The sequence below is a fragment of the Corylus avellana genome, chromosome 2 (assembly GCF_965113065.1).
Source record: "Corylus avellana chromosome 2, dhCorAvel1.hap1.2, whole genome shotgun sequence".
Lineage (NCBI taxonomy): Eukaryota > Viridiplantae > Streptophyta > Magnoliopsida > Fagales > Betulaceae > Corylus > Corylus avellana.
This window is the reverse complement of record NC_142491.1, coordinates 32130419-32142292: the sequence shown is the minus strand read 5'-3', so window position 1 is coordinate 32142292 and position 11874 is coordinate 32130419. Positions and strand designations below refer to the sequence as shown.

Genomic DNA, 11874 nt, shown 5'->3' with positions numbered 1-11874 from the left:
TCTGGAAAGGGCTACTGCGGTAGAAGTCAAGTGGGTCGCTTGTCGTGTACAAGGAAGAGTAGATTGCAAAGGTTTTGTAATTCTTCTTGTATTCCTTATTCTTCTTATAGTGGATTGATTTCCTGGGTTTGGCTGCCCCGGAGAGGTTTTACATTTAGAGAGTTCTCTAAATGGTTTCCTCTTCGTAACCAAATATTTGTGTTCTTGATTTTCATTACATATCTGTATTTGGTTGATTATTGATTGTTAGGTCAGATCTTATTCCGCTTAATATTTGTGAATCACCTAGACATTTAAATAGGTGTCGTTTGGAGTCGTATTTAGAATTTTCAATTGGTATCAGAGCGGGTTCACTCTGTGAAGGAATTATTTCCTGAGTGTGATCCGAGACTCCATATCAAATGTCTCATACTGTTGCTCCTAATTCCCTTCCCGTCTTTGACGGAACTAATTATACGCTTTGGAAAATACGTATGAGAGCATACTTTAAATCCATTAGCGTTTGGCATATTGTTGAATCTGGATGGACTCGTCCAGACAAAGCAATAGCTGAATGGACAACGGAAGAAAAGAATAATGCTACTGCTAATGACAAAGCTATAAATGCTATTTACATATCTGTTTCAAATGAGGAATTCTCTAGAATTTCTGGATGTGAAATAGCTAAGGAAGCCTGGGAAACTTTAGAAATCACACATGAAGGAACTAAGGTTGTTAGAACTTCAAAAATTCAAATGTTGGTTTCTCAGTTTGAGGAGATTAGAATGCAGGATGATGAAACTTTTGATGAATTTTATTCAAAGCTTAGTGCCATTAAAAACTCTACCATTAATTTGGGAAAGAAAATGGATGATGCTAAAGTAGTGAAAAAAATCTTAAGATCTTTGCCTGAGAGGTTTATTCCCCAAATTGCTGCTATACAATAGAGCAAGGACTTAGATACTATGAGAGTAGAAGAACTTGTAGGTTCCCTTCAGACCTTTGAGCTAATTCTTCCTAAACACAAGAACACCAAGAATATTGCTCTTAAGGCAAAAAATGTTAAGGTTGACTCTTGTGGTTCATCTGATGAGGATTCTGGAAATGAGGAAGAAATTGCTATGTTTGCTAAGAAGTTTAGGAAATTCTTTAGAGCCAAGAAAGGAAATTTTAGAAATAGCAATTCACAATTTTCTGAGAAATCTAGAAATGAGAATGTTGAGAAAGGAAAGTCACCTAGAGGTATCAAGTGTCACGAATGTGGAGGATATGGGCACATTCGTGTTGACTGTGCTAATTTGAGAAAGTCAAATGGCAAGGCATTTAATGTGACTCAAAGTGATGAGTCAGATAAGGACGATGCTGAACAGGGAGTTAATTACTTAGCATTTGGAGTTAGTTATGAGAGTGAGCATGAGAATAGTGAGTGTAATTCTCAAGACAAACAAGGTGTGTCCGATAATGATTCGGAAGAAGAAGATGATTTGCAAAATGCTTATAATAATCTCTTTGTGGAATACACTAAACTGAAAAAGCTGAATAAGCAGCAATTGAAGAAACTCAATGAGGTTAATCTTGAAAATGATCAACTTTCTGTCACCTTAACTGATTCTCTTGCTACTCATAATACTTTGATGTCTGAAAATCAAATGCTAATTGCCAAAGTGAAATCCTTAGAGAATGAACTGAATGAATCAAAGAATCATTTAACAAAATTCTCTAGTGAAAAGCTAAATCAAATGCTACATAATCAGAAACATTCGTTTGATAGAACTGGATTGGGTTTTGATAAATCTGCTATTTTATCTACTAATGTTGCTTCTTCTTCAAAGATGATTTTTGTGAAACCAGTGAACAAAGAAGATAGCTTGGCTGAAAAGAAGGTAATTTCTCCTCAAATTTCCAATGGTGGAAAAGGTAAGGGAACTCTAACTGATTCTTATATGTCTAGTTCTAAGTCGAGAAGTATGCACATGTTAAGGAACCAACCTTCTCAAAGGTTTATTCCTACGTGTCATAACTGTGGTAAGATTGGACATATTCGTCCTAAGTGTTTTCAGCTTAACAGTCATGGGCCTAAAAGAGAATATTTCCATTCTAGAAATAGTTATGAAAAATTATTCAACATGATGAGAAACCTAGTAACACGGTTAGATGTCTTGGATAAGAGTCACACAGTTGTCCCTGATGTGAAGAAAGTTTGGGTCAAGAAGATTAATACCATTCACCCATTGAGGGGGAGTGGTAATGGACTCACCTAGATTAGGTGGGCACATAGACCATGCCTAGAAATTGAGCATATTGATATTTGTCTATAGCTGTTCTAGGGCATTTTTGTTTCTTTTTGAATTTTTGTTTGCTTTGTTTTTATTTTCTTTGATTATTTTTTTTATTCTTTTAGATTGTTTTAATTGTTGGATACTCAGTTTCTCATGTCTTGTGCTCAAATGAATATTTTACATATGAGTGGGGTCAATATTTCTGCAATTTACATCTATTGCTCCATATGTTTCTGATAAACCTTGTTTTTCTGAAGACTGTTAAAGGAGTAAGAGTCAGTTTTTCTCATGTTCGAAATTGTGCACTTTTTGCCCCCATTAGGTTTAGATTTTTGTTATGTGTTTGGGAATTTGGAGCAAACATTTTGCTTGGAAGATAGGTTGTGTCAGTTCTATCCACTTGACCAACTCGTTAGTTGAACCTAGCTCCTAAAAATTCCAACATTTTCCAAAAAAAAAAAAAAAAAAGGCATAAAATAAGCTCAAATGACTTAGTTTTACTTCTGTCTGTCCCTAAAGAAAGAATCAGTGATCAAATCATTGCGGAAATAGATGATTACTAAAGGACATGGTAAAAGCGAATGATTAGTCTCAGGGGGAGTGTATCGGATGAGGGAATCTAGGTCCTAACATTATAAGGTTTTACTGTGGCTTGAATCAGACTGTTTGTCTTTCATTTACAAAATGTATGCCTAGATTTCCTTTCCACTGATGCAATCTTATTTAATGGGAGTTTTCACACACTACACATTCACATGAGATTTCTGATTATTGCCTACTTGACTGCATTCACAGAACAAGGTTGTGTCATGCATATGGTACATTTAAGGTGTAAGTGTAGTTTGTTGATCACTCTGGATTGTTAAGATATTCATAAGGGCATGCATGATTTATTGGATATCTATACAAGTTGTGTTTTCCTTTAAAAAAAAAAAAAAAAAAAAAAAAAAGGTTTATTGTTTCTTTTGTTTTTATATTAAGGGGGAGGATAAATTTTTTTGTGTGTTATTTTTTTCTTTTTCTTTCTCTATGATTCCATCTTTTCAACTTAAAGGATCAAGACTCACTCACCCGGCCAAGGTATGTTTTCTTCCCTTCTTCGTTTCAATTTTGGTTTCGAATCTAATTCTAGGATGTGAACGTTTGGGTTTCAAAGTGCCATTCCAAATTGCTTGATTGCTTGATAATTTTTCTTCTCTCACAGAAGTGTAGCACAATCCATACGACTTTGGAGAAAGATGTGAAGTCCATCAAGGAAAGCTTTTGGCAAGAATAATTTTTCCCTCCTGTTTTTGTTTGTTTCTGGCAAGAATAATTTTTTTTTGTGTTTTGGTTGTTGGTTTTCTTATTTAAAACTCTAGTTTTTTTTGCTTCCTTTGTCCTTCCGAGACAAAAAGGGGGAGTTATTTTGATGCGTCATTTTCATGTACTACAATTATTTTTGTTCCCGAATGGCCAAAGGGGGAGTTTGTTAGTTCAGGTTTTGGCTCATTCGGTTTACATGTATGGAGTTGAAAATGAGAATTTTTAGGAAGCAGGTTCTAGAGCATGTCCGGACCACCAGAAGCCGGGTCCAGACACAAAAACCAGAAACCATGTTTTGAAGGAGGGGTCCGAACCTCCAGAATCAGGGTCCGGACCCCATTTCCAGAAAGTGTCGTATGAAGGGGAGGTCCGGACCGCCAGAAGCAGGGTCCGGACCCCATTTCCAGAAACTGTCTTTTGAAGGATGGGTCCAGACCGCCAGAAACAGGGTCCGGACCCCATTTTCCGAAAGTTCATTTTATGAGGCCTGTCCAGACCTCAGATTTGCAGGGTCCGGACCTGGCTGACTTATTAGGGTTATTTTCTATTTAAACACGATTTTGCTACATTTATATGTACGTATTTTTGGAGAGCAAAATCAGAGAGCTTAGAGAGAGATATTGTTCTAGCTTATTTGAGAAGGGATTAAATACGTGAAGCCAATCGGAGTTCCGATGAAAGGAAATCTTATAGAAGAATTGTGCCAGATGTTCTGGAAAGGGCTACTGCGGTAGAAGTCAAGTGGGTCGCTTGTCGTGTACAAGGAAGAGTAGATTGCAAAGGTTTTGTAATTCTTCTTATATTCCTTATTCTTCTTATAGTGGATTGATTTCTTGGGTTTGGCTGCCCCGGAGAGGTTTTACATTTAGAGAGTTCTCTAAATGGTTTCCTCTTCGTAACAAAATATTTGTGTTCTTGATTTTCATTACATATCTGTATTTGGTTGATTATTGATTGTTAGGTCAGATCTTATTCCACTTAATATTTGTGAATCACCTAGACATTTAAATAGGTGTCGTTTGGAGTCGTATTTAGAATTTTCAAAAATGATAAAAAGATAGTCCCTAGCATTACTCGTTTGCAACTTGACAGTAAAAATCACGTCTAATTAAAAAAAGGGTTGTTAAATTATGCATGTCACTACGTTTCCTTAAAACATAGTGGAGTGAAATGACTCAAAAGCCCTGAATTTTGGAAGTGATCCATTGTCGTGGGTAGGGGTGTCAAAATTACCCGGGAACCGGAACCGGGAAATCGGAAAACGAGGGAGCCGGTTCCGGTTCTGGTTACAAAAGACCAACGCGGTTTTTGGCACCCAATGATAACCGAGAAACCAGAACCGGGTGTATATATATATAAAATAATATATTTTAATATTTTATATATATTTTAAACCGGTTACAAAAATAAAAAAATAATAAAAATATATTAATAAAAAAATAATAAAAAAAATTCTTAAAAAATCGGTTACCGGACCGGGTACAAACCAAAACAGGCTGGTAGCCGAGACCCGGTTCCCGGTTCCGGTTGCCCAAAACCTAGAACCGGCGTATCCCGGTTCCTTTCCCCAGTTTTAGCCAAAAACCGGAAACCAAGACCGAGTTGACACTCCTAATCGAGAGTCTGTCGTGAATCATGTTTGTAACTTAACCTTCCACTGTTGAACAGGTAAGTTGTCATTTCTTTAAAAGATAACATGATATTTTAAAGAAAGACGACAAAACTTTGATCCGCAAATCGTTTTCACTTGATTTTAGAAGTGACTTATCGTAGTGAGTCTATCGTGAATCATGTTTGTGACCCAACGTTCATTGAGGAGTCATAAGTTCTTACCCGATTATTTTTGAAGTTATAAATGCTGCATTTATAAAAGCTTATGCACCTCTCTCCACCTATCTTGATATATTATCGTTGGTAGGTGGTATTTAATGATGGGATTTTGTCCTTTTCACTTAGTGATGTCACTGACCCATTCTCTATCTCTACCTCTGTATTTAGGTAATTATTTAACACACTACAAAGTGAAATGGACAGATCCCTTGGACCTGTTAGCAAGGTGGTGAACAAAGGAAATTGCATGCCACACAAAAATATCAAGCTTAGTCTATAAATACCAACCCTCTAGCACTAACGAACTCCCCAAGTTCGCAATATCCTTCTACTTCTCTTCATATTCGTCCATCTTTCACATCCAGAGGTCTTCGGTCCTCATGAGTACTCCTAACAGTTCCGTGTTCGTGGCTCTGACAACCTCCGTTGTTCCACCGGCTAAGCTATTCAATGCCTTTAAAAATTCAAAACTCATCCTTCCACTGGCTGCACCTCAGATCGTTAGGAGTGTTGATTACCTTGAAGGAGATGGAGGGCCCGGAACCATCTTGGAGATCGCCTATGTTAAAGGTTGATTAATTAGTTTCTATCATATCATTAGCATTTCAAACCTACTTTTATTTATTATGAGTTTTATAACCACAGATCCCTCTCCTACTAAACAAGCAAAAGAAATAAATATATAATAATATATTTAGATGTTGGATGGAAGAGGTAACATGCATGTGCTTTTCTATATTTTTCAGGCACGTGGGGGAAGGAGCGGGTTGATTTGGTCGACGAAAAAAACTATCAATACCACTACAGCGTGATCGACGGTGCTCCTTTGTGCCACAAGTTTAAGGAGATCTCTGCGGAGATCAAGATAGAGGCAATTAACCCTGTGGAAGGTGCTCCTTCGGGTAACAAGCTCAACAAGGTCTCTGCGGAGATCAAGATACCGGCAAATAACCCTGATCCAGCATCCTCAGTGACTTTGACTGGCATTTACAAAACCATAGACGACAATTCGATTGACCCAGCGGAGCTTCGGGCTTTCGCAGAAAAAGCCCTTGAACTTTTGAAGCTTGTTGAGACCTACGTCAAGAACAACCCTTAAAAATGAGTTGTGGATTTCATGTTCTTTTCTGTCAAGCCATAAATACTACTGCTTAATTTCGGCTTGCTAATAAAGATGTTTGCGGTTGTGATGTTGTAACTTGGAATATTGCAAAGCGAATGTTATATTGCTTTGCATTCATATAAATAACGAAACTTATTTAGAAATTGCAATGATTCTATAGCCTATAACCATACAATATGTGTGAAATTCTTCATTATAATTTTATTTCAAAAATTAAATGCATTTACATCCTACTTTTCATTGTAGTGAATTACGTTTATGACCCAACTTTTCCCGGTTCGAACAACTCAACTCTGAATAGGCATGTTGTCATTTCTTTAAGATAAGACGCTATGTTTTAGAAGATAGCATTTTTATCTTAACGAATGATGACAAAACCTTGATGTGGGAATCGTTTGTGCTGAAGTGTAGCAAAAATCACGTCTAATTAAAAGAAGGGTTGTTAAACTATGCATATAACTACGTTTCCTTAAAACGTAGTAGAGTGAAATGACTCAAAAGCCTTGAATTTTAGAAGAGACCCATCGTCGTGGGTAGGGGTGTCAAAATTACCGGGGAACCAGAACCGGGAAACCGGAAAACCAGGGAGCTGGTTCCAGTTCTGGTTGCAAAATACCAACCCGGTTTTTGGCACCCAATTATAACTGGGAAACCAGAACTGGGTGTATATATATATATATATTAAAACGATTACAAAAGGCAAAAAAAAAAAACAATTTTCTAAAAAAATCAGATACTGGACTGGGTACAAACCGAAACAAGTTAGTAGCCGAGACCCAGTTCCCGATTTCGGTTGCCTAAAACCTCGAACCGGGGTATGCCGGGTCCTGTCCCCGGTTTTGGCGAAAAGCCGAAAACCGCGACACAGTTGACTCCCCTAATCGAGGGTCTATCATGAATCACGTTCGTAACTTAACTTTCCACTGTTAAACAGGTATGTTGTCATTTCTTTAAAAGATATAATGTTATTTTAAAGAAATACAACAAAAGCTTGATCTGCAAATCGTTTACACTGGATTTTAGAAGTGATCTATCGTAGTGAGTCTGTCGTGAATCACGTTTGTGACCCAACGTTCATAGAAGAGTCATAAGTTCTTTCCCGATTATGGTTGCAGTTATAAACGCTGCATTTAAAAAAGCTGATGCGCCTCTGTCCATCTATCTTGGTAAATTATTGTAGGTAGGCGGTATTTAATGGTGGGATTTTGTCGTTTCACGTAGTGATGTCACTGACCCATTCTCTATCTCTATCTCTCTAGATAAGTAATATATTTTAATATTTTATATATATATATATATATTAAACAGGTTACAAAAAAAAAAAAAACACAATTTTCTTAAAAAATCGGTTACCGTACTGGCTACAAACCGGAATAGGCTGGCAGCCGGGACCCGGTTCCCAGTTCTGGTTGTCCAAAACCTAGAACCGGGGTATCCCGGTTCCTGTTCCCGGTTTTGGCCAAAAACCGAAAACCGGGATCGGGTTGACACCCCTAATCGTGGGTTTGTTGTGAATCACGTTTGTAACTTAACTTTCCACTGTTAAAGAGGTATGTTATCATTTCTTTAAAAGATTTCATCTTATTTTAAAGAAAGACAACAAAACTTTGATCAACAAGTCGTTTGCACTGGATTTTAGAAGTGACCAATCGTAGTGAGTCTGTCGTGAATCACGCTTGTGACCCAACGTTCATAGAAGAGTCATAAGTTCTTACCCGATTATGTTTGCAATTATAAATGCTGCATTTGTAAAAGCTTATGCGCCTCTCTCCATCTATCTTGATATATTATTGTAGGTAGGCGGTATTTAATGGTAGGATTTTGTCGTTTCACTTAGTGATGTCACTGACCCATTCTCTATCTCTATCTCTCTAGCTAGGTAATTATTTAACACAGTACAAAGTGAATTGGACAGATCCATTGGACCTGTTAGGAAAGTAGTGATTTTGAAAGATACATCAACTTTAAGAGGATAAAAAAATGATAAAAAGATAGTCCCTAGCATTACTCGTTTGCAACTTAACAGTAAAAATCACGTCTAATTAAAAAAAGGGTTGTTAAATTATGCATGTCACTACGTTTCCTTAAAACATAGTGGAGTGAAATGACTCAAAAGCCCTGAATTTTGGAAGTGATCCATTGTCGTGGGTAGGGGTGTCAAAATTACCCGGGAACCGGAACCGGGAAATCGGAAAACGAGGGAGCCGGTTCCGGTTCTGGTTACAAAAGACCAACGCGGTTTTTGGCACCCAATGATAACCGAGAAACCAGAACCGGGTGTATATATATATAAAATAATATATTTTAATATTTTATATATATTTTAAACCGGTTACAAAAATAAAAAAATAATAAAAATATATTAATAAAAAAATAATAAAAAAAATTCTTAAAAAATCGGTTACCGGACCGGGTACAAACCAAAACAGGCTGGTAGCCGAGACCCGGTTCCTGGTTCCGGTTGCCCAAAACCTAGAACCGGCGTATCCCGGTTCCTTTCCCCAGTTTTAGCCAAAAACCGGAAACCAAGACCGAGTTGACACTCCTAATCGAGAGTCTGTCGTGAATCATGTTTGTAACTTAACCTTCCACTGTTGAACAGGTAAGTTGTCATTTCTTTAAAAGATAACATGATATTTTAAAGAAAGACGACAAAACTTTGATCCGCAAATCGTTTTCACTTGATTTTAGAAGTGACTTATCGTAGTGAGTCTATCGTGAATCATGTTTGTGACCCAACGTTCATTGAGGAGTCATAAGTTCTTACCCGATTATTTTTGAAGTTATAAATGCTGCATTTATAAAAGCTTATGCACCTCTCTCCACCTATCTTGATATATTATCGTTGGTAGGTGGTATTTAATGATGGGATTTTGTCCTTTTCACTTAGTGATGTCACTGACCCATTCTCTATCTCTATCTCTGTATTTAGGTAATTATTTAACACACTACAAAGTGAAATGGACAGATCCCTTGGACCTGTTAGCAAGGTGGTGAACAAAGGAAATTGCATGCCACACAAAAATATCAAGCTTAGTCTATAAATACCAACCCTCTAGCACTAACGAACTCCCCAAGTTCGCAATATCCTTCTACTTCTCTTCATATTCGTCCATCTTTCACATCCAGAGGTCTTCGGTCCTCATGAGTACTCCTAACAGTTCCGTGTTCGTGGCTCTGACAACCTCCGTTGTTCCACCGGCTAAGCTATTCAATGCCTTTAAAAATTCAAAACTCATTCTTCCACTGGCTGCACCTCAGATCGTTAGGAGTGTTGATTACCTTGAAGGAGATGGAGGGCCCGGAACCATCTTGGAGATCGCCTATGTTAAAGGTTGATTAATTAGTTTCTATCATATCATTAGCATTTCAAACCTACTTTTATTTATTATGAGTTTTATAACCACAGATCCCTCTCCTACTAAACAAGCAAAAGAAATAAATATATAAGAATATATTTAGATGTTGGATGGAAGAGGTAACATGCATGTGCTTTTCTATATTTTTCAGGCACGTGGGGGAAGGAGCGGGTTGATTTGGTCGACGAAAAAAACTATCAATACCACTACAGCGTGATCGACGGTGCTCCTTTGTGCCACAAGTTTAAGGAGATCTCTGCGGAGATCAAGATAGAGGCAATTAACCCTGTGGAAGGTGCTCCTTCGGGTAACAAGCTCAACAAGGTCTCTGCGGAGATCAAGATACCGGCAAATAACCCTGATCCAGCATCCTCAGTGACTTTGACTGGCATTTACAAAACCATAGACGACAATTCGATTGACCCAGCGGAGCTTCGGGCTTTCGCAGAAAAAGCCCTTGAACTTTTGAAGCTTGTTGAGACCTACGTCAAGAACAACCCTTAAAAATGAGTTGTGGATTTCATGTTCTTTTCTGTCAAGCCATAAATACTACTGCTTAATTTCGGCTTGCTGATAAAGATGTTTGCGGTTGTGATGTTGTAACTTGGAATATTGCAAAGCGAATGTTATATTGCTTTGCATACATATAAATAACGAAACTTATTTAGAAATTGCAATGATTCTATAGCCTATAACCATACAATATGCGTGAAATTCTTCATTATAATTTTATTTCAAAAATTAAATGCATTTACATCCTACTTTTCATTGTAGTGAATTACGTTTATGACCCAACTTTTCCCGGTTCGAACAACTCAACTTTGAATAGGCATGTTGTCATTTCTTTAAGATAAGACGCTATGTTTTAGAAGATAGCATTTTTATCTTAACGAATGATGACAAAACCTTGATGTGGGAGTCGTTTGTGCTGAAGTGTAGCAAAAATCACGTCTAATTAAAAGAAGGGTTGTTAAACTATGCATATAACTACGTTTCCTTAAAACGTAGTAGAGTGAAATGACTCAAAAGCCTTGAATTTTAGAAGAGACCCATCGTCGTGGGTAGGGGTGTCAAAATTACCGGGGAACCGGAACCGGGAAACTGGAAAACCAGGGAGCTGGTTCCAGTTCCGGTTGCAAAATACCAACCCGGTTTTTGGCACCCAATTATAACTGGGAAACCAGAACTGGGTATATATATATATATATATATATATATATATATATATATATATATTAAAACGATTACAAAAGGCAAAAAAAAAAAAACAATTTTCTAAAAAAATCAGATACTGGACCGGGTACAAACCGGAACAGGTTAGTAGCCGAGACCCAGTTCCGGATTTCGGTTGCCTAAAACCTCGAACCGGGGTATCCCGGGTCCTGTCCCCGGTTTTGGCGAAAAGCCGAAAACCGCGACACGGTTGACTCCCCTATCGAGGGTCTATCATGAATCACGTTCATAACTTAACTTTCCACTGTTAAACAGGTATGTTGTCATTTTTTTAAAAGATATAATGTTATTTTAAAGAAATACAACAAAAGTTTGATCTGCAAATCGTTTACACTGGATTTTAGAAGTGATCTATCGTAGTGAGTCTGTCGTGAATCACGTTTGTGACCCAACGTTCATAGAAGAGTCATAAGTTCTTTCCCGATTATGGTTGCAGTTATAAACGCTGCATTTAAAAAAGCTGATGCCCCTCTGTCCATCTATCTTGGTAAATTATTGTAGGTAGGCGGTATTTAATGGTGGGATTTTGTCGTTTCACTTAGTGATGTCACTGACCCATTCTCTATCTCTATCTCTCTAGATAAGTAATATATTTTAATATTTTTTATATATATATATATATATATATATATATATATATATATTAAACAGGTTACAAAAAAAAAAAAACACAATTTTCTTAAAAAATCGGTTACCGTACTGGCTACAAACCGGAATAGGCTGGCAGCCGGGACCCGGTTCCCAGTTCTGGTTGTCCAAAACCTAG

The 11874-nt window shown here is 37.3% G+C and overlaps 1 protein-coding gene across 1 annotated transcript; it reads left to right on the top strand.

The window, feature by feature from the left end:
* The first annotated feature begins 5734 nt into the window (after nucleotides 1-5734).
* LOC148587629 (major pollen allergen Bet v 1-A-like) lies at nucleotides 5735-6593 on the top strand. The gene is made up of 2 exons (XM_088512682.1): nucleotides 5735-5963; nucleotides 6140-6593. Exons 1-2 carry the CDS (start codon nucleotides 5774-5776, stop codon nucleotides 6490-6492), a joined length of 543 nt encoding a protein of 180 aa, XP_088368808.1. The 5' UTR covers nucleotides 5735-5773; the 3' UTR covers nucleotides 6493-6593.
* Nucleotides 6594-11874: the final 5281 nt, after the last annotated feature.

Excerpts from the sequence above, each read along its gene's own strand:
- LOC148587629 (XM_088512682.1), top strand. The coding sequence starts at position 5,774 with ATGAGTACTCCTAACAGTTCCGTGTTCGTGGCTCTGACAACCTCCGTT. Across the intron at positions 5,964-6,139 it reads GGAGATCGCCTATGTTAAAG|GCACGTGGGGGAAGGAGCGG; the intron begins GTTGATTAATTA and ends TATATTTTTCAG.